Source organism: Hoplias malabaricus, chromosome X1 (genome assembly GCF_029633855.1).
Source record: "Hoplias malabaricus isolate fHopMal1 chromosome X1, fHopMal1.hap1, whole genome shotgun sequence".
NCBI lineage: Eukaryota > Metazoa > Chordata > Actinopteri > Characiformes > Erythrinidae > Hoplias > Hoplias malabaricus.
The window spans coordinates 23,890,615-23,914,887 of NC_089818.1; the positions used below are offsets into that span (position 1 = coordinate 23,890,615).

General features: G+C 43.1%; 1 protein-coding gene across 1 annotated transcript in view; it reads right to left on the minus strand.

Moving 5' to 3' along the window:
* The window catches only part of LOC136675491 (partitioning defective 3 homolog), a 128,060-nt gene that overhangs the window by 13,472 nt on the left and 90,315 nt on the right, over window positions 1-24,273 (minus strand). The window contains exon 22 of the mRNA XM_066652041.1: window positions 2,928-3,051. Within this exon, the coding sequence (XP_066508138.1) occupies window positions 2,928-3,051 (124 nt within the window). The remainder of the gene's footprint in view (window positions 1-2,927; window positions 3,052-24,273) is intronic.

Below are 24,273 nucleotides of genomic sequence, written 5' to 3' on the forward strand. Positions count from 1 at the left end.
TGTCCCTGTCCAATTACTCACTGTAAAAGATTGTTCTCTGTACGTCTGTTGCTTCTTCACTGTACAGTCCCTGCTCTACTCCGCGCTTGTTGTTTGGACCCTGGTACACGTTGGTAAAACAACGGCGCTGTGACTTTAAAGATGACGTTCATGATTGTAATGAAAAAACACTTTTTATTAATTTCAGATGTTGTTTTCTCCCCATTTGCTGCTGTCTGTCAGTGCAGTCAAAACTGGTCAAGCCCCAGTGTCTGTAAAAGAGTCAAAAGACAGACGGGCTCGGTGCGGTACGCTAGGCGTTCTCTCTCTCTGCTCATGGCAGAGGCACCTGATGTTTTTTAGACAACAGAGAGAACTGTAAACGTTGAAAAGCACAAACCGAAATGAGGCTATTGTTCTATTCCTGCTCCATAGGTGGGTAATACCGAATTATTTGTGCTTTCTCCAACCCAAACTCACGAGACGGCTAACTGCGTTACCGAAAGGGCTACAAACTGAACAACTCAAGATAGAAATGAGTTTCTGTGGTAATTCAAACGGTGAAGATTTTTCCATCAAACACTGCTCCACCTTAAGATGTAAAGCTTCTGAACTTAAACAACCAGAGAGTACATCGTTTCCCCACCATCACAGACATTCCCTTTAAGCGCCGTGTACTTGTTGTGTATGTTGTGTCTTTGGCCAATCAGCACTCTGCAAGGTTTACATGTGACTGTTTTTCCCCTAGTCTGCATGCCTGGAACCATGAGTGAGCAGGTACTAAATAAAACCCGGTTCCAGGTACAGACATTCACCTAATGGAAACGCAAAAAAAAGCACAGCAGAGCCGAGCTGAGTAGAGTAGGAACCGTGCAGTGGAAAAGCACCAATTTTAGCCGCTCAAATGGTCACTTAGACCCCCACAGAGCAGTGTCCTGTAATTCTGGAACTACAAAGTGCACCTCTATGGCAGGTAGAGTTTATAATAAAAATAGAAACAAGGAGGTCATTTGAATGTTTGGACTGACCTTTGAACATCATTTGAAATGAACAACACGCTCCAAACCTGGACCTAGCTCCTCACTGGACTGCTCTGTAAACCTTGTCCAACCTTGTAAGAGTTGCCCTTGCTTTGATATGTATTTGTGGATGGAGCCTCTACGACCCCTGTTTACACCCGGGGTTTAACTGTACACAGCAGTCAGATCTCAGTCCGACTAAAGCAGAGAGAGACCCGACCACCACGTGGAAATGCATGCGGCGAAAATCTGATCACAATCCAGATACTAGACACAAGATAGTGACCAGAGGTAAACAGGGTGAAGAGGTCAGTCCCCACAGCTCATGGGTTGTTAACACTGCAGCAACTCCAGCCTTGGAATCTTATACTAACGTGTACAACACACGCTATGCCCATTTTTGTCATTTAGCCTTCATTAGTAAACTCTACTTTAGTCCTGAAGTGGATGTAGTGTGGATTCTCAGAGCAGTGCACTGTGAACTGTCCCATTCGTTTGGGTTTGTTTCAGTGGCTCGTAAAAAGAAAATGCTTTCATTTACTTCTCAACTCCAGACCTGGAAGCCCACCTGCACGTTTGCCCCTGCACGTTTGCCCCTGCACATGAGTCATGCCTTTAACTAACGATCCAGCTCCTCTAGAAGGGAATCAGATGTTAGGGCAGGACAACAATGAACCACAGGCGAACGACCGGACTAGAGCTGGGAAGCTCTTTTCTGAAGTCTTTCAACAGACAAGGCACAGTCAAAATAACGTCGTCGCCCCCAGCCCTAAGTTCCTTAATCACTCCATTAAAGGAACAAGTGCCTTTGAGTCTAATCTCTAATGTGTAGCATCTGTACTACACGGCTATTCAGTCGACTGGGTCTGTCACGCTCGTAATTATCTGATCACAGTTATTCCTTCGGTTCGGTTCGGTGTGTGGCTGCCGTAGAAACAAAGTCGTTTCTCCAAATAAACTTTCAGTGTAACAAGATTCTGTTGATTATTAATGAACTTTGACTCTCACTAAAGGACACTCTTAAAAATTAAGGTGAAAAAAAAAAGATGCTACAAAATGTTCTGTGAGCGATGCCAGAGCAGAACCCCTCCTGGTTCCGTGAAGAACACGTTTGTTTATAGGTTTTAATGGGTAAAGAACCTTAAGAATGAATGAATGAACCTTGGAAAGGTCCTTCACAATCACACACCTCTTAAACAAACCTGGTTCTTTATGAAACCAAACGTGGTTCTTCTATGGCATCGTTTAAAGAACCCTTTGCAGCCTCTTCATTTTTAAGAGCGCGTGTTTAAATCGTAACTAAAATTAAATAAATAAAAAAAAGCTGAGATACGAGGTTTGGTTTCGACAAAAACAAACCCTAAATTTGTGGCTGTAACACTTTTTTTTTGAGCGCTTTATGGGTGCGCTTTAATAATGGAATATAACAAACAAAACATAAATAGCAAATAACCATCAGCTAAATTTGACTTCTCGTGACAGGACGAGAGGATCAGATCGTCCTGTTTTAACCGACCGCACGCTCTCCCTGCAGCAGACAGAGATCAGGTCGTAAACATCCTGGAAAATCCTTTTAAAGTGACTCTCAAACCTCTATAGCCTTCACAGTCCCGGCTAGTATTCATATTCACGATTCATCTTCATGTGACTGACATCCAAACATCCTGGAAGTTGGCAGGAGACGGCCGGACGGAGGGGTGAATGAATGGATGGACTGATGAAAGGATGGATGGATGCTCCCGGTGGACGAAGAGATGAGAGGATGAGTAGAGGTGTGTGTTAGCATTGTTAGTTCAGTGTCCATGCTTCTGCATGCAGGTCTCCGCAATGCTCAAGTCCATCTTAACTACCCCTACGGGAGGAGTGTGCATGGCAATCGATCCAGAGCTCTCTCACACACACTTCCTCACACACTCCTCACACACTCACCCACGGCTGCTCGAGGTTGTAGGCTCGGTGCCGATCGTCTGGCTCCTCCTCTTCCTGTCTGGCCTGCTGAAACTCGTGACGTAAGCGCTGTATCCGGTCGTGGTTGCTAGGCGCCAGCCTATTACTGGATAGAGAGGAGAGCTCACAGTGAGTATATACTGTGTAATACATATGATACAGTACTTGCTCATTACTCAGACACACAAAACTGATATTTAAATTGTTTTATTGAAACCCACAGCATACAACACACAGCGCGAGTGCAGAAACCGTTATTTTGTACACTGTGCCCTACGGATGGCGTAGAGAGACACATGGCCTTGGATTTGCTGCACTGTGGATACATCACTCACAGATCATCTCACATTTTCAGACGAGAAGAACTGCTTTATTAAACTTACGACAAAATCAGTAACGACGTAGAAAGACAGTCGCGATAAAATATTATCCTCCAAAACTACACTCAGAGCACAGGGAAAGGGGGGTCAGACTTACCCTCTACACGGGGAAAAGAATGAGAGAGGAGTACATACGGTCATGGCCGAAAGTGTTGGCACCCCTCAACTTTTTCCAGAAAAGAAAGTATTTCTCCCAGAACATTATTGCAATTGCATGTGTTTCGTTACACACACGTTTATATCCTTTGTGTTGTTCCAAAGACATATTTTAGTCACCATCGTTGAGAAACCTGGTTGGTTCTCCGAAGCCAAGAGCACCCTGAGCGAGCCGGATTAAGTCAGCCTCTGTTGACCATTTGAATTCCGTGTCGTAAGTAGGACCACAGATCCCTGTTCTCTTCGTTCATGGTGACTTTATCATTTAAAATAAATAAATAAAAAACATGTGTAACTGCAACCATGTTCTGGGAGAAATACTTTAAGTTCTGGGGTTCCAACACTTTCAGTCATGACTGTACGGCTTGTGACTACGGTCTGTTTCATGTGGAAACAAAACATGAGTGGACTAACATGGTAACTGAATCTTGTATATGATCTGTGCATGAATAGCAGAGAAGAGCACAAGAGCAGAGAACAGTTTCCATTAGATTTAATGACGAAAAATGCTACTATGGCTAACAGAGGGTAACACACAGTAGGATTCTTTACACCGCCCTGATGCAGTGGAGAGCCCTTCTGGGTGCTGTGAGACTCTCTCCAGCGCAGGGAGAGGAGCTGTGTATGAGATAAATATATCCATTTTTCCCATCTGTTGACATTAGTGCTGAGTTCTGAAACTAGACCATCTGTATCCAATAGGGCACCCGTGCAAAAACAAAACAACAGCACATGACTGCAACCCGTGGATTCATCCAATCATTTTTTGTAACAGCTTTATCCTAATCAGGGCTGCAGTGGGTACGGTGCCTACCCAGAATACACTGTACACTATCAAATGTTCTCAAATATTCTAATACTTTACAGCAAAGGTGAAAATGGTCAACAAAATGTCAGCTAGTATAAAGCCCCCTAGCATTGGAAATGCATTCTCTGGATTGATGACACTCCACCTAATACTCCTGGTATGAGTTACAGTGCTATTTGTGATCCAGAACAAACTATCCAACAAGAGTATAAGACCTTACTAATGTTTATGCAGCTGAATACCATCAATTCGTCCAGAAATGGTCCATTGTCTAGGGCCAAGTCCTCCCTAGACATTGTTACTAATACATTGTTATTAATACCTTTGATTTCAAAAGAAATACTGAATGAGCAGATGTCCACAGAACCTTTGGTCATAGGGTACCCAACTGAGACAGACATTGCCGGTTTCACTTGACTGGTACTGAGGCTATAGAATCTCTACTCGTCCATATCTTCTTGCCTTTACTTTGAGCATAAGGCAAACCAACCAGGTGTGACCCCACAGTGTCCATTACACCTCTGAACCTTTATGAGTGCAGATGGTCACACAGCCCATAGAAAAACACACACTCACCTACATGAGGTCCCGTGGAACTCTCCATCTTCTGACAATAGGATCCCTCCCTCAGCAGTGGTCAAAATATTATTAAGCTTAATACTCTGGGATAAGACCAAGAGTCTGATTAGGACCAGAGTAAGACATGACTAAGATTAAAGCCCCTAGAGACTCAGCGCTAACTTTGGGTTAAATGTCTTTCAAGAAGCCAAGATCAAACCTGTATTAGACTAGATCTTTCCGTAGCACTTGCCTTAAAGGCGACAAACAAGGTCCTGTGATAATTCAAACAGTGAATACAAGAGAAATATCATCGTCATTATTTTCCCTCAATCTCACCATTCCACCTTAAAAGATGTGGAGCTTCTGAACGTAAACACATCAGTGAGAACAGCATTCCCCCCCCCCCCACAATCATAGACATCCCCTTTAAGTGTCGCTTTGTTAAATAGAAAGCATCTACAATATAAACAAAACAAATGTGATCCCATTTATAAAATAATTTGAGTCTATCACTGTTTTAGGAGCATGGTTTAAACCTAGTTTTAAAGACGAGACAAACAAGTATGTACTTCTATGTAGTCTAGAGGGTGGGCCATTTATATGGATACACCTTAATAAAATGGGAATGGTTGGTGATATTAACTTCCTGCTTGTGGCACATTAGTATATGGGAGGGGGGAAACTTTTCAAGATGGTGGTGACCATGGCGGCCATTTTGAAGTCGGCCATTTTGGATCAAACTTTTGTTTTTTCAATGGGAAGAGGGTCATGTGACACATCAAACTCACAAGAATTTCACAAGAAAAACAATGGTGTGCTTTGTTTTAATGTAACTTTATTCTTTCATGAGCTATTTACAAGTTTCTGACCACTTATAAAATGTGTTCAAAGTGCTGCCCATTGTGTTGGATTGTCAATGCAACTCTCTTCTCCCACTCTTCACACACTGATAGCAACACCGCAGGACCATAGCAACATCCCAACCATTCCCATTTTATTAAGGTATATCCATATAAATGGCCCACCCTGTATGTATATGTTACATATTTCTGCAATAAATACAGAATAATAAGAATTCAGTAGAATTCGGGTTAAATATAAACCACTGGAGAAGGTATGGAACGGTCTTGGGCTTCACTGTGGATTCCTCACTGCGTCATAGCCTTTATTATAGTTTACTGACTCATACTCTCACTTTAACAATTGCAACACCTCCATAAATAATTCAGCTGACAGTGAAAAAGCTCTGGTTCTATCATCTTGCCCAAGGCCACAACAGCGGCCCCCTCAGTCTGGATAAGACCCTGAAGTCACAGGCCTGTTCCCTGACCACTGAACTGAGCTGAATTAAAGAAATAAAGGGCAGACCACTGAAGTGAATTTAATGTGACTTGTGTGCCCGCTGCCCCCAGGCCATAAATCAGTGTGGAATATGTTGAAGGGGATGACGTATTGTCTCAGTTATCCCTGTCTGCATTGTATACGCCTTGTTTCACTCCTACGTCTCGTATTACTGAGCTATATGGGAGACATGTGTTTGGACACCTGGCCTGTTAAAGTGTCCAAAGGGGAAAGAGCCACTGTATCAAAGCCACACTTTCCTCAGCTTGGACACAACTGCAATCATCAATTCACTATTAACACCGTTATTTATTTACTTTTTTGAAGAGTAAGAAGCAGTTGTCTTTTTAAGTGAAGATTTATTACCTGACAATTTTCTATAAAATGTATTAAACATGAGATGAAAAATTAAAGTGCTTTGTAGTCACTGAATGGACAGGTTTATGCTTCATGGAGTGGGTACCCCACATAGAGGTGGCCATGTTAACAATTTAGTTGTGCTGTCAAAATGAACGTTTTACGACACATATTTTTTTAAACACTAAATAATAATTTTACCAAATTTACCCACAACTCCCACAATTCACTCTTTTTACAGAGTCTAGTGACTAGTTTAGTACACACACACACACACAGAGCTCCTGTTTCATCTCCTATCTCGCTTAGTTGTTCCATGTTTGAGCCAGGAGCTGCGCTGTAGCGTTAACGTTCTCTATTAAAGCTCCTGCGTCTGATGCTAAAGCTCTTCCTGCACGTTTTACTCAGTAATTAAAGAGATTTGAATTTAAAAAAATCATTAAAACTACACTGAGATATTAAATAAAATAAAAGAACTGCTCTCCCTCCCAAAAATACATGAAAATAGTAGCATTTTAACTTTATTGTGTTTACGTTTTTAATGGACAGACAGTGCTTATTTAAATATAACTGCACTGTGTGGGTCTCACCTTGATTCTTTAACTTTACATTTAAATATTGATTAAAAACTTCAGGTTTAAGAAAGGACAGTGTGATTAATCAAATCTAATTGTGCGATTAATACATTTTATTTTAATTGATCGAGAGTCGTAAAAGTTAGATGAGCCATTTACAGAATCTCAGATGCAGATGGGCCACTAGGTGTCAGTGCACTTGTGTTTTATATCGTGGAGAATCATCGCTAGTTTTATGTCGTAAATGAATCAAAATTGTCAAGACTTGACTCGCCCTGTATTATATTTATTACACTGATGTCTACAAACCATTTGTTGCAAAATGTGCCAGAATCAGAGGAAGCATGTGATACTCGAGCCGTAATGTCTTCAGGACTGACGACAAATCAGCTGACTTAGCCTTCCCTTTCCATTTAAAATAATCCCCCCAGTAAAGCCTGTGTCTCCCACCAGAGAGAGAGAGAGAGAGAGAGAGAGAGAAACAGACAGAGAGTGTGAGAGAGAAAGCAATCAATAAAAAAGCCATCAAACACACAGCGAACAGATTTTAATATGATGTTAAATAAATGATCGATGCGTTTAGAGACTGCTGGTTGTAGTGTTTCCTGAAAGTGTAAGTGAATAACCTCAGAGCAGCTAAAGGCATTAAGACTGGGACCAGCTGGGTGTATATAAACCTGCAGCTCTACACTAAATGTAATTGTCTGTGTTTTTTGGTTCGGGTGTCTGTGTTTGTTTGTTTAAGTAGCCCATGTGCATCTATTTAAATGCACATTATGTATCTGCCAGACTGTCTTTATATGTGTCTCTCTCTTTCTGTGTGTGTGTGTGTGTGTGTGTGTGTGTGTGTGTGTGTGTGTGTGTGTGTGTGTGTGTGTGTGCGCCCAGCTGTTCTCAGTGGCGCCGTTAACAGTATCAATTCGATATCTGGAGTTTTCCGCAGTGCTAAATTCCACTTTAATGGGTCAATACCAACGCTATAATGCCATCTGCTACAGACAAATACATTTCAAAAACTGTGAACTTTGCTGTTCAACTTTGTATTCAAACACCAGACATTCACACACAAACACACACGTGTCCGGAGAGCAGCTAGTTCCAGGCAATGATAGCTTTTTACTGAAATTATATTTAAATAAATAAATAACCTTTACACATTAATCCAGCTACAGTAAAGGTGACAGCTCGCCAGTGCATTTGTGCGATAAAAACAGGACTAATGTGTTTATGAACCCCCGGTGGCAGTAAATGGGTATTTAAAAAAACAAACAAAGTGTCTCAGTCCGGTATGCTAGGCTTTCTCTCTCTGATCACGACAGAGAAACTGCATCTGGAGGGGTTTAGATGATGGCAAGACTCCAAACGCTGAAAAGCATGAACAGAGAGGAGGATGTTTCATTACTAAAGGTGGAACTGACTCTAAATTCAGGAGAGCGCTAGTTGCATGAAAGTAAACACAGACAGTGTGTTACAAAACTAAGCAGCTCGAGTTACACATGAGTTTCTGTGGTAACTTACAGACGAGTTACACTTCAACCACCTACAAACAACAGTAGATTTTTTACCTTAAACATATCATTCCACTTTAAAAGATGGCGAGCTTCTGAACATAAACAAACCACAGTGAGCAGCAGTTCCCTAGAATTGTAGAAATCGCCTTTAACGTGCAACCATTGCTGCTACGTCTTCAGTTGGATATGCACCGTATGCCGTAAATAATTAATCCACTGCTGAAGGCACCTTAACCCCCAAACTGCTCCCCCGGCGCCGAGGTGGTCACAGCCCCCTGCTCCAATTGTGTGTGTGTGTTCAATGCCCCCAGTGTGTGTGCTCACTGTCACGGATGGGTCAAATGCAGAGAGGAATTCCCTAAGGGGACCATCAATAAAGGTGACTCTTCCTGTCTACTCTCTTTTACAGCATCACATAAAAAAAGATGCTCCTCTGAAGCAGCTGCACACAAGCTTAAGGTCACCAAAGGTCGCCATGCTCAATGCCAGTGGTCAGCAGGAGGGGGGTCAGACAGAGCAGCGCTGGGTCGTGGAGGGACGGAGCACCAGTCAGAGCTAAGACTCAAAGTCTGCGGTGTGGCTAGAGACCACTGATAAACCACTGTGCTACGTTTTTAACGAATACAAAAGCGACGCAGCCGACAGGAGTCAGATCTGAACTGAGCTCCTTTAGAAAATGGAGACATTTGAAGTGAAGTAAAAAGTGAGAGGGAGGGGATCTTTAGAGGGGCGTTTAAAGACTGGCCAATGTGTGCTTGAGGGTAATCACACATATAATGGAAGCACTTGTAGTAAATGAGTCCTCTGTGTGGCTGTGTGTGTCTCTGAAGGGCTTAGTGTGAGTACAGATAGAGCTTCAGTGAGTGTTGGAGTTAATTATTAATGCCAATCAGTTCCAGTCACCTCTGCTGTAACCTGCTGCTGCCCTGAGGTCAGGAACGACACTCACTGCATGTGTTTGGGCAAAGAGAGAGACTTCACTAGATCATCTAACACCATCTGACCTCCACTGATGCTAAATTAACTTTACTTATTATTATTTCGTATATCTATTAGGTGTTTAAATAAGATTTAAAGCTGTGTTTGTGTAACATAATTGTAATCCGAATTTCAAATATTCTCCTGCTCATTTGTCATTTTATTCAACAAAAAATACCTAAAATGATTTGAAAACGGTGAATGAGATTAATTTAATACGCCACACAACATTCATTCATTCATTGTCTGTAACCCTTATCCAGTTCAGGGTCGCGGTGGGTCCAGAGCCTACCTGGAATCAGGGGGCACCAGTCCTTCACAGGGCAACACACACACTCACACCTACAGACACTTTTGAGTCTCCAATCTACCTACCAACGTGTGTTTTTGGACTGTGGGAGGAAACCGGAGCACCTGGAGGAAACCCACGCAGACACAGAGAGAACACACTACACTCCTCACAGGCAGTCACCCGGAGAAAACCCACTCAGACACAGGGAGAACACACCACACTCCTCACAGACAGTCACCCGGAGAAAACCCACTCAGACACAGGGAGAACACACCACACTCCTCACAGACAGTCACTCGGAGGAAACCCACGCAGACACAGAGAGAACACACCACACTCCTCACAGACAGTCACCCAGAGGAAACCCACTCAGACACAGGGAGAACACACCACACTCCTCACAGACAGTCACCCGGAGGAAACCCACTCAGACACAGGGAGAACACACCACACTCCTCACAGACAGTCACCCAGAGGAAACCCACGCAGACACAGAGAGAACACACCACACTCCTCACAGACAGTCACCCGGAGGAAACCCACTCAGACACAGGGAGAACACACCACACTCCTCACAGACAGTCACCCGGAGGAAACCCACTTAGACACAGGGAGAACACACCACACTCCTCACAGACAGTCACCCGGAGGAAACCCACTCAGACACAGGGAGAACACACCACACTCCTCACAGACAGTCACCCGGAGGAAACCCACTCAGACACAAGGAGAACACACCACACTCCTCACAGACAGTCACCCGGAGGAAACCCACTTAGACACAGGGAGAACACACCACACTCCTCACAGACAGTCACCCGGAGGAAACCCACTCAAACACAGGGAGAACACACCACACTCCTCACAGACAGTCACCCGGAGGAAACCCACTCAAACACAGGGAGAACACACCACACTCCTCACAGACAGTCACCCGGAGGAAACCCACTCAAACACAGGGAGAACACACCACACTCCTCACAGACAGTCACCCGGAGGAAACCCACTCAAACACAGGGAGAACACACCACACTCCTCACAGACAGTCAAAATAGAAATGCAAACTAAAATAGGAGTTAAATATGGTGTATGAAATCAATGTAACTACAGTAACACTAACTACTTTACAACCCTTCAGAGACTAGCCCAGGGACATGTACGAGATTATTTATTTATTTTTTAAAGTGCAGTGTGTTTCTGGGCTAATATTTTTGACGATAAATACTTCATCTATAGCTCAAGTGGATACCTACATTTTAAAGCAATGCAATTACAACAATAAACAACAGCTACCACAGCCTCGACCTGAATCCACAGACACAGTGAAGATGTATCACAGGCAGAAAAATGCAGGTATTCACATAATTCATTATAAGGAATGACTGAAAAGGAACATACCCGAGAGAGAGAGAGAGAGAGAGAGAGGGAGACACAGAGAGAGGGGGAGAGAGAGAGAGCAACATGCCCTTCTGCTAAGCTCTTAAAAGCACACACATATTGACAGATAATACCACCCCCTCTTCTCTCTCTCTCCCACTGTCTCCCACCCTCACACACACACACACACAAACGGGGGACAGTGATTTAAAGTAAAAAGGCCAGGGCTCTCTAAAGCTCTTCTGAACATGCTGTTATTGACAGCTGCTGGAGGATATATAAAGACACTGGATCCATATGGAACTTATGGGTTCATAAAGAACGATGATGCTTTATCACTGTGTGTGTGTGTGTGTGTGTGTGGGTGTTAATGCATGGTGACACACTTCGAACATATGCATCTGATGGCTGCATTAGAGTACATTGTAAATGACACTAAATTGGAGATGCCTTAGGACTGCTGGTATGCAGGTAATAGCATCGTGTGTGTGTGTGTGTGTGTGTGTGTGTAATAACGGTCATTACCATTCCTTTAAAGTCATCTTTAAGGACATTCAGTCACCATTTACGCAAATGGCGGTCATTATCGCCACGGCAACAATCCTGTTTGTCCCTGACACACACAGCATCAGACATCAATTTGACTACCGCCTACTGTCCGAGCGATAGATGATAGATGGAGAGACAGACGGATGGATGGAGCTCATACACAGAAAACCACTTTCAGAAATGCCATTAGAAACCACTAATAATCAACTAATGAACAAATTCAACTTCTTTAAACTGTTCCCACCGCGTTGAAAACAAGTGAAACACAAAACAATTCAAATCCAAGACAAAAACCTGAATTAAAACTAGCTGCAGATGAGTTTAAGTCAAAAGCCTCCTGGGTCTGTGATCGAGAACTAATCATTCAGCATCAGCAGTGACTCTTTTACACAGAACAGTTCCCAAAGTGGATCAGAGTGAGCCGAGCACTACACACAGCCGTTCACACCCGGCATTCACATCCGTCTCCGGTGAAGCGCTGGTGATCAGATTTCTCACATCAATCCCGCTTTAGAAGCAGCTTGTGAAGGTGGGATTCAACTGAAATCTCGCAAAAACACAAACAACTCTAAAGGTTTATGTCCTAACAACGTACTAAACACACCCTGAGAAATCCTCGAACCGTCTACTTTCAAATACACAGGAGGTCCTCAGGTTACGTCAGTCCTGAGTTACAATGTTTCGTGGTTACGACGCATCTCCCATTTACTGTATAAAGCCTTGTTTCGACTTAAGAGATTTTGCGTCGTAAACGTCGTAACGTGAACTTCGTGTGTGGTGTGCGCGGCGCGGCGGAAGAATACACGGTTACACGGCTCGGGACCGAGGAGGATAGGTGTTAGGAGGCGGATAAGTGCTTACAGTATGTTATTTACGCAGAGTGTGTACGAATGTTCCAACTTACACCGAAAATCGGTTTACGACGCGACGTAGGAACGGATCAACGTCGTAAGTCGAGGACCCCCTGTATATGAAATATCATCACTGTCCAAAAAAAACATGCTTCTCCAAAATAGCAGCTTAACAGGAGGAAAAAAACCTTCTTAAATTTCAGTGGAAGACAATGCAATAAGTAGATAATGATAAATATTATTTTGGAGCATTTCTATTGGTCCGTTCTTCATCATATTTTCACACAGTGACCGACAGCTGCTGCATTCAAATGATGTAGTCATTTTTTTTTAATTGGAAAGTAATCTCTGAGAGAAACAAAAGTTACAAGAGGCACGTCTCTCTCACGTCTGGAAGAGTAATGATTCATTTGACCCCTGGCTGGTGCCGTGACAGAGTTGACGCAGGTGGAGCTCACCGCTATCGAGACGCTTCGCTGTTCACACTACGAAGATAATATGGTCCTGTGTGTCCTCGAGGCATCAAACGCTTCACCATCGAATGTACAGCCTTCTCAGAAAACCACGGTCACAGTCACTGCAGCAAAGAAGGTCGGCTCTCTATTTAAACTCTTATTTTCAGAAGAAACGCTGGATGAACAGGTGTGCGTGAAGGTTTCTGGCCACGTATTGTTTATATGCTGCATATTTCATGACCTACACAGTGCACTGGTGGACGACTGGGAGTTGTTTAAAACCCAGCCCCAAAGAACAACTGAACTCAGCGTGAGGTCAAAGACTTACAGCAAGTGCTCATTTGTAGCGCACATTGGAAACAGATGGAGTCTATACGTCCAGTTCAGAATGTTTCAGCCACAGCTGACGGAGCATATTAACAAACAACAGGGAAAAGTGTGTGTATCGTCACGAACAGATACACCCAGACTGCCAGAACACACTCCTACACACTCCTAGAACAGGCGCCAAAAAAGCCCAGCCAATAAACCTGCACTAAACTTCACACAGTTTAAATAAAGAAAAAGACACTCTGGTAATGAAACACTACCCACACACACACACACACACACACACACACACACACACACACACACACTCCGAACTCCTCGACGTTCAAAAGCGAAGAGGGCAGCACATTCTGCCCTTGCTTTATTTCTGCAGCGTGCTTTAATTTACAGACGCTTCAGCTTTTATCTGAAACGTAAAGCAGAATCAATAGTAAAGTGCAGGCAGAGCTCATTAAGAGCACTAATTACCAGCCCCTGCAATTACCAGGCTGCAGACACCATAAGCTTCGTTAAGCTCACTTACTGTACGAGCTCTAAGCTGGGCAGCTGTCCAGCTGTTTAAAGGCCAGAGATTAAAAGAGCAGTCTCCAGAGTTTGAGGAAAGCGTTTATCTGCGCATTCTGCACGTTTTCACACAAAAGCCCGTCTGCGTTTGGTTCAACACTGGAGTACGCACTATGTACAAATGCACTATGGTTTCTAAAGGAACAGGTTTGTGTGTGGGACCTATTTTCAGTCTTGTGTATGGAATATATTCAGTGCACAAATACATTTTAAAGCATGTGTTTAACACTTTTTAATACAAATTTAATCCATTTATTTCGTGGCATAGTATTAAAGGAACAGTATGCAATATTTCTACATTAGAATTACAGTTTCTAAATCATTGTGATGTTTCACTGACCTGTAATACGGAAACAGAGCCTCTGTTGTTGCTATTCTGGGTTCAGCACTGGAGAAACTGCACTATGTAACTTTTGGAGGAGGGTAGGAAACTACCACACCTCCCTCCCCTCCCTATGGGTTTCAGTACAGTGCTGTAAAACTGAATGATGTTAAATAAATGTTAAATAAAAACCAAAACAAAACTAATCTTACCTATTTTGTGTTTTTGCTCTTGGGCTCCCCCTACAGTTACACTGTGGTGTGGCATAATTTCCTACCCCCCTCCAAAAGTTACACAGTGCAGTTTCTGCAGTGCTGAGCCCAGAATAGCAACGACTGAAGAACTTTTTTCCCTATTAAAGGTCAACAGAGCACTAGAATGATTTTGAAGCTGTATTTTTAAGATAAAATACTACCTAATGTTCCTTTAAAAGCTGGCCATGTATTAAATCATTTTAGCACAGAATTCCTGATGTATCCACTAGGTGTGTAACATGAACACACACTGGAAGAAATGACTGACTGCTCCTTTAACCGAACACCGGAATGTGAACACTCTGAAGGCCCCACATCTCCTGGCATTGTAGTCCACTCAAACTTCACGTAGATTTATGTGCAGAAGGAGAGCTGTAATTCATTTTTACTTCACCATTTTTCAACCCCCCTTTATTCCTTAGAATTGAAGACTGTTTTATTGCTTTGCCTTTCAGATTGATGTATGTCTCGACGGACTGACACTCTCACAATGGTCCTGCCATGTGCCTCATTCACAAACTGTCCAGGGTTTAGACAAAAACAAAAACCCCTGGAAATCCATGAAGGGGTGCTCATAAGCACATGTGCTCAAGCTTGTGACATCACAACCAGCTCAAAAAGTCCAAGAGAGTTCAACTGTCCTCTGCGCTGTGTGAGAACGATGGACCTGCCCTCATCACAAGCACAGCTCTACTCAGCACCGGTGTCCTTCACCTGGTAAAACTCATCTGGGTAGTTCTCCTCCAAACACATAGAGCAGTCCAGTGCAATAGTGTGTGTGTGTGTGTGTGTGTGTGTGTGTGTGTTGGGCCCTAACAGGTGGATTTTGCAGCTAAATAAATTATGGAGAAAACTGGGAAAAGCTTAAAATAATAATAATAATAATAATAAAAAGTGTTTGTTGACCGTTTGTGGGAGCTGTAAATGAACCAAGCTTCTCGATTCTTCAAATAACCACTGAATGTGAGATGGAAAAAAGAGAATGAGGAGCTAAAAAAAGAACAAGGGGAGTCTGCTGTTATACGATAGAAATGAAACATGGAAAAAGACCAACCGAGCAAGTGATAGAGTGAGAACCAGAGAGTGACAAAGATATAAGTGGAAAGTCACTGAGAGAGAGACAGAGAGAGAGAGACAGACAGACAGCGACAGACGAGAGAGAGAGAGACAGAGACAGAGCAACAGACAGAGAGAGAGAGAAAGAGAGAGACAGAGACAAAGAGAGCGAGAGAGAGAGAGAGAGACAGACAGAGACAGAGAGAGATGAAAATAGTGATGTGGCTGTGGTCAAGGTTTTGTGACGCTGAGGCGAAGCTGTGATTAAAATAAACCTGAACACAGAGGTGAAGACAGATGAATATAAAAGAAGAAACCCAAACAGGACTGAACACCTGAATACAGAGATAAAAACTAATAAATGTTGATTTAGAACAGCACCGTGTTTTCACAAAGAGCTCAGAGAATTGCCTCATAGCACAGAACACCTTAGAGTCCAGCACACATCAAACAATAACCTCCACACACACACACACACACACACACACACACACACCTGTTCACAGATGGCAGGGGTCTAGAGGTGCACAAGAAATCTGTGTGGGATATGTCTAGTAAATTCAAATGAAAGGTGTGGGGACACACACACACATTTGTTTTCATGTCTTGTGGGGGCCATTACAGAGACCTCCATTCATTTTGTGGAGACTTACCCAACCACATACATGATCACTACCAGCCAAACCCCAACCTTAACCCTAACTCTAACCCTAAACACGTACAGGGGCTGAACAACCTAATGATCTACAAACCTGTGGTCCCCATGAGGAACTCTCTATTTGAGTGTTTAAACAGATTCGGTTTCCAAAATGTGATATATCCCTGGTACACACACACACACACACGGTAATACATCACAGAGCGCCCGTCTAGGGGGTGTGTACCTGTATAAACACTGTGATAGATTTTAGTGGATTCAGAAACAGTGTGGTTACAGTCCCTCGACAGAGTGGGCAGCAAAAACATCTGTCAAAATCTACCTCTGAGCTTTTCAAGGGTAAGAGTGTGTGTGTGTGTGTGCGTGTGTGTGTGTGTGTGTGCGTGCGTGTATCTGCATGACTGTGTGTAATTGTGTGTGTGGGTGTGATTGATCTTTGTATGCTGTTGAAGCCTTTGTAGTCATCACCCTGTTTAAAACCAATCAGTGAGTAATGAATCAAAAACTTGCCCTGAGGCACCGTGTGTGTGTGTGTGTGTGTGTGTGTGTGTGTCCGTCCACTTCTCTTTGAAGTGACAAAGTCCGTCTAGTTCCTTGCTGCACATAGCGGTGTACAGATGAACCTCACACAACCTTCAATATGATTCTTTAAGAAATGATTCAGAGAATGATTCAATCTCACATTTCACCAAGATTCAGTTAAAGTGAGATTCGTAAAGAAAATGATTCAGTGGGTGGTGAAACTTTAAACTGTATCCTATTATGACTTTCCTTAGGAAATGAGTTTTAATTTGGAGACACGTGGTATTCCAGGAGGACAGTGATGATATTCTATCCTTGGGCAAGACGCCTAACTCTGGATAAAACGTCTAAATGCTGTAAAAGTAAATGAATTCATTTTAGAAATGTGCTGAATACATAAATGTGAGAACTATTTACACAACCGTGGAATAAAGACAATAAACTTAAGCCAAAGTCTCCCACCACCACATTTCCTTTTATAAAAAACAAGCACATCTTTAAAGAACATTGGTCCAGATTCACAACACTTCCTTTTTCCTCAAACAGACGGCAGCTGAATATTCGAAAGAAGGCACTTTTAAGTTTTTACGACAAGAAATGTTCAATAAAAAGCAATGATGCACTCTCCAATGAGATGCTGTAGTTAAAGTGTGTGTGTGGTGGGGGGCTCGGGAGCAGACAAATTGAGCTCTGAATGTTTCCGTCGGGGCCGAGAATGAGTGTATTGGGCCTGAGAGACAAAATTTCTCTCAACACTGTTTCCTGCATACAAATATAATCAGGCCGTGTTTGTGTGTGTGTGTGTGTGTGTGTGTGTGTCCATGCAGTTCCACTCATCCTGACTGGGGAAACCCAACTCCCTTTAGATTCCACACACACCTCATTCATTCCTTTATTCGCTTTTGATTTTTCCGTTTCACGCTGCACACGACTCGAGACACGACTGAGACTTCAGAGAAACTCATTCCTAAAAACTGATCAGTAAGAGTTCGGCTTATTAATGAAAAAAATCAAGAAAAACATTTAAATTTAAATAAAACCTTTCCGCTTTAACACTAAGTGACACTCAAGTCATGGTTAAGAAAGGGTCCTTCGTTTGTTTTGAAGGTTGCTGTATAAAATGTATAATGAAGTATTTATATTTATTTAGTTGCTGTCCAAAGAAAAACACGTACCTCAAATTTTTACCGAGATATTTTTATAATGTATTAGTTTTACATCTAAATATCAATTATCAAAAGAGAAAAGAGTCTTAAGAAAATACAATGCGATGAATCACAATAAATTGAGCTATAAATGTATGATTTTTAACTGATCTCCAGCCCAAACCAACCCTGTGCCGGTCTCCCACGTCTGCTCTGGCGCTTCGAGGTATGAACTCCACAAGTCTGAATGCGTCCTGTGCTGTGTCTCTCCTGATCATCAGTGGGAGGAGCTGGTTACAGTTAAATTGGAGATAAAACTGGGGGCGGTGGGAGTGAAGGAACAGCACTGTCCTCCTCCTCAATCCACAGCTGAGGGGCCCTCGAGCACGGCACTGACCCCAAACTAATCAAAGCTACCCCCAGGAGCTGGAGGTGGCTGCCCGTCGCTCAGGGGGTGTGTGTTCACTACGTCTTTGTGGAGTTCATCACTGATGTGTGCAACAATACACTCTGCACTGGTTAATCATTAAACTCCGTAACACTGGATGTGTACATGTTTCTGAATGTTTGTGTGTGTGTGTGTGCCTCTGAGAGAGAGAGAGAGAGAGAGGGAGAGGGAGAGAGAGAGAATCAATAGGCTTGAAGCAATCCCTCTGTCTGACCATTAAAACCACAGAATAAACCAGAGTCCGTACTAAATAAAGAAACACAATTAACACCAACACATACAGAGGTGAGAGAGAGAGAGAGACTGACTTTATGGGGAGATATAGGGGGGAGAGAGTGGGGAGGAAAGGAGGGAGGATGAGAGAGGAAGTGAGAAATGGAGGAGAGAAGGTGGAAGAGATGGATGGAGAGCAAAAGACAAAGGGAGAAAACACAGAGAGAGAGTGTGTGTGTGAGAGAGAGAGATATATGAACAAGCCGTATATGTTCTCCAATTAGCTCTCTCTCTCTCTCGCCTCACCTCCTCTGCTGCTCTGGCCATGTGCCTGTTAGCATCGTGCTGGGTACCTCCACACACATACACACACAGACAGACACACACACACACACACACACCCACCCCCCGGGGAAGGGGAAGGGACTTTACCATGTTTTGTGAAGTCACTGTAAAGCCACTTTGTTAGCATTGTTTTATATTGTATTTTTTATTCTTTATACCTCAAAATTCAAATGAATTAAATATAAATAATGTATCATTTAGAACTGTGAAAAATAATAGGGCTGTCCTAAATACTATTTTTAGGGCTTCTGAGCTTTGGCCGCGTAATTCAGCAAATATTCGGCGTGTGTGTCGTGGGGGGTGTTTGATGTTCAGAAAATGTGAGTCCGACACCTGCTTTAAAACCTGTGCTGCAGCTCCCACTAACTCCCTCGAATTCCTGAATCTCAAAATTAAAAACCCCAAAATTAAAAACTGATAAAGAAACCCCTGATATATATCATTATACTCACTTGAGGTCGACTGAATTTTTCATCAGTGAAAGATAGATGTGACAAATTCAAATCGAAACACAGTTGCTGAATAAATACATGAAGAAAGCAAACACGGTTAAAGGAACATTATGTAACATTTTTACCATAAAATTACAGCTTCAAAATATTGGTGACACTCCACTGAGCTGTAACAGAGAGAAAAAAGCCTCTGTCATTGCTACTCCAGGCTCAGCACTGCAGAAACGGCACTATGTAACTTCTGGAGGAGGGTAGGAAACCACTGTGCAAAGAACGCACATAATTCAACAGTGTTAAAGCGTCACCGCTGGACATTCTCAGTCTTTATTTAACGCTGGTAGATTTGCTGTGCCATTTTAATAAATATTCTTATAAAATTGGTGTTGGTTAAACTGCTGACTGCTCCTTTAAGCTCTTTGTGGAGGCAAGACTGAAAAGCAGGAATCGAGTAGAATCCGTTTGAGAGGAAGATGAATTAGGAGCCAGTCGCTCAGGAGACACTCAGCGTCTAGAAACATGAACCACAGCCTCCCATTACTGACTAAAGGTTAAAATGACCCTGCACTTCTTCTCAGCTCCCAGCTGCTGTGTGTGTGTGTGTGTGTGTGTGTGTGTGTGTGTGTGTTTTAATGCCTTAAAGAGGATTGTCCACTGTCTGTTGAGAGGACTGATGGAAATCCCTCAGCTAAACAAAAGATAGAGTTCCTGAGTGCGTGAGTGTGTGTGAGAAACAGAGAGAGAAACAGAGAGAAAGAAACAGACAGAGAGGAAGAGACAGACACAGAGAGACAGAGAGAGAGAGACAGAGAGAGAAACAGACAGAGAAACAGACAGTGAGAGACAGAGAGAGAGACAGAGACAGACACAGAGAGAGAGAGACAGAGAGACACAGAGAGAGAAAGAGAGAAACAGACAGAGAAAGAGAGAGAGAGAGAGAAACAGACAGTGAGAGACAGAGAGAGAGAGAAACAGACAGTGAGAGACAGAGACAGAGAGAGAGAGAGAAACAGACAGAGAAAGAGAAACAGACAGTGAGAGACAGAGAGACAGAGACAGACACAGAGAGAGAGAAACAGACAGAGAAAGAGAAACAGACAGTGAGAGACAGAGAGAGACAGAGACAGACACAGAGAGAGAGAGAGAAACAGACAGAGAAAGAGAGAAAGAGAGAGAGAGACAGAGACAGACACAGAGAGAGAGAGAGAAACAGACAGTGAGAGACAGAGAAACAGACAGAGAAAGAGAGAAAGAGAGAGAGAGACAGAGACAGACACAGAGAGAGAGAGAAACAGACAGTGAGAGACAGAGAAACAGACAGAGAAAGAGAAACAGACAGTGAGAGACAGAGAGACAGAGACAGACACAGAGAGAGAGAGAGAGAAACAGACAGAGAAAGAGAGAGAGAGACAGAGACAGACAGAGAGAGAGAGAAACAGACAGAGAAAGAGAGAGAGAGAGAAAGAGAGAGAGAAAGACCAACAGAGAGAGAGAGAGAGCGCGAGCAGAAAAGGTGCTTGGTGCTTGATGTGAACATCTAAACTCTCAAGGAAAAAAAGGCACAGTAGAGGTACATTATTATTCACTGAAGCTACAAACAGTGTAGTGTGTCTTTAAATGTACAGCAGTGGTGTTAGAGTCCAGTTGTGTTCCCTAAAGGTTCATTACATTCTCTTCTCCAGAAGGAGAGGGGGATCTCTGTAATCTTTCATTATTCAACTGTGGAGAATAAAATAACACAATAAAAGTCCTGGAGATGAAGCGGGGCGTGGAAAACCAACACTTTCAGACTTTAAAACCTACAAATCTGAATGAATAAGGTACAGTTCTGTTCACTAATTAAAGGCAAGGCCAGATTATTTATAGAGCACCTTTCACACAAAAGTGCTTTACAGAAGAAACAGTTCAAATAAAAACAAGAATAAAAATCATAAAAGTCCAATAAAACAATTAAAATACTGCAATAAAAGGAAATGCACAAAAAGAGTAAAAGAAAACATGAGTAAAATGTAAACAATTAAAAGAATTTAAAAAGATACGATAAAAGAAAAGAACTAAAGAATAAAAGCTGCTCAAACAGGAAAGTTTCAGTCTTGATTTAGAGGTGTCTAATATTCTCAGGCGGCTGGTTCCGTTTAAGAGCGGCACAGGAGCTAAACGCTGCTTCTCCATGATCAGTTATGAATTAAAGGAACAGTATGTGTACTGTTGAGGGTAGCACCGCAGTGACAGTTTTTCAGACAGTGTAGCATTGTGATCTTTCTGGTTCCTGAACCAGTTTCGTGCAGGATTCTTGGACCCTTGGTACTGTCCAATGAACACAGCCCAATGAAACCCTGACCCGTCAATCACCATTGTGTCGTAACACTTTATTTAAGGCTCTGAGCTCTTTCCGGTGCTTTTTCAGCACAAAAGGCTCATGGGTGATGTCACAGTTTGCACTGAGGAACCTACTATTCTTTGGTGTCATCCAGGAACTGACACCTGCTCCTCTAAAGGTGAGCGTTTATTCAGTGCTACATCAGTGCTTCCATAGACGTCCATGCACGGACCATCCCTCTGCACTCATCACAAACACGTGAGGACGTTTTCTCTGTGTACGGCAGTGAAGGTCGTCTTTAGCCGCTGCAGCTCCAGCCACCGTCATTTCACAGAAACTCCAGGATCCATCACAAACACAAACACGCGCACAATGCAGCAGAAAGCTCTCATTACATTCATCACACAAACACACACAAGCTGCTCGCCTGAAACTTATGATGAATTCAGTTCATATTCACGCAACAGTTTGATTACGAGTCGTATCAAGCAGCTATTAGAACATTATGGGCTTATAATTGAAGCTATTTTTCTGCCTGACACTTCACAGAGTGTGTAACCACAAAGCCAGAACACTGACACACACACACACACACACGCTCAAACTAACGTGTCTGTTTCTCTCCCACACACAACACAGAAAGTAGCAAAATGCACGTCCAGAGCAGAAGCAATTAAAGCTGAACACGAGTGTGTGTGTGTGTGTGTGTGTGTGAGCAGAGAGGAGTTGTGGCACAGCTCTGGAGACACCTCATCTTTCTCTAATATAAAAAAGTCTCATTACGTTATTATTACAATAATATTCCGCCCCGTCCCCGACACTGATGCGGCTGCTGTGCTGAGGACGCCGTTAGTCTCAGTGTTCATCGCAGCCGTGACACTGACTAATCCATCTGCTCTTACAGAAGCAGACTCTAATCGGGTTCTAAACGCGACACTCCTCTGAACCTGCGCCTGCTTCGCTCCTCACTGAGACGCGAGGAAACATCGCCACGAGTCTGAGTCTGTCTCAGTTCACTCATTAACATACACTCCTCCTCAACAACGATGCACAGATACACACTCACACAAACCTACAACACTGAGAGAAAGATGTGATAGAGAGGGAGAGAATAGTGAGTGAGAGAGAGAAAAGAGTGAGTGTGAGAGAGAGAGGGGGGGATAGAGATAGATATAGAGAGAGAGAGAAAAGAGGGTAGACAGAGTGGCAGGGAGAAGAAAGAGGGGATAGAGATAGCTAGAGAGAGAGAAAAAGAAAGAGAGAAAAAAGAGGGGGATAGGGAGAGGGGGATACAGAGGAAAGAGAGGAGAGAGAAAAGAGAAGGGGATAGAAAGAGAGAGGAGAGAGAAGAGAGAAAAGAGAAAGGATAGCGATAGAGAGAGCGGGGGATAGAGAGATTAGAAAGCACAAAAGACAGAAAAAGAGAACAGAACAGAGAACAGAGAGAGAAAGAAAGTAAAAGTGAGGGGGATTGAGAAAACGAGACAAAGAGGAGAAGGAGAGATTGAGAGAGACAGCTACCAAGGGTGAGACGGGGGGCGAGAGAGAGTGAGTGAGAAAGAGACAGGAGGGCGAGAGACATTAAAGGAGAGGTGTCACACTGGGTTTGGTTGAGATCAGTTCCAGGGGTTTCCTCTCAGAGGATGTTATTAGCTGACATGATCAATGACCCGCAGACACACACACACACACACACACACACACACACACACACACACACACACACCTCCACTGCGGGCTAACACTTCTAAAGTCCTCAATCATTGGGGCTATTAGCCTACTTAGAGAAAACACAGCAGACACGTCCAGAAACAGCTTCACTGGCCTAGATCTGACACCAGCATGGAGCGGAGTGAGTGATGAGAGAGAGAGAGAGAGAGAGAGAGAGAGAACAAAAGAAACAGTAACTGTTTTTCACTGATTGCTGATTGAGAAGGATGCTCTCTCATGCTCCTGAAACTGAACACACACACACACACGGCCTGTTCAATTAAACGAATGCTCCAGTGTGTTTCAATCTAATCTATATTTACTGCCTCTGAACTGAATCCACTGCCCACTGATTTCTATAATAAACTCACTGCGTCAAACAGTTCGCTCCTGTTCTGAACTCTGAGAAAAGCCTGAGGATTATCGCCTGCGGGATCTGACTGCGACACGGAAAAGACTTGTCAAAACACTTATAGAGTCACCTTTTATCTTTTTATATTTGACAAAAGGTAGTGTCACTGTCTCACTGCACACACTCCAGTCAGAAACTAAAAGCCCTTCAATCAGACTCGGATTATGGTTTAATCATATTATAAACAAAGGGTTAGGGTTAAGTACAAACCTAAAACACCAGTGAAGACCAGTGATTTCTAACAGCGATCATCTCCTGTGTAAATCTGAGTGGAGTCAACAACGATGGACTAAAAGCAGCTAATGAATAAGCTGCCAATGGCAATATCGGATCTTTCAGAGAGAGGGGCTTTACGCTGCGGGATTATGGACAGAGACACACACACACAC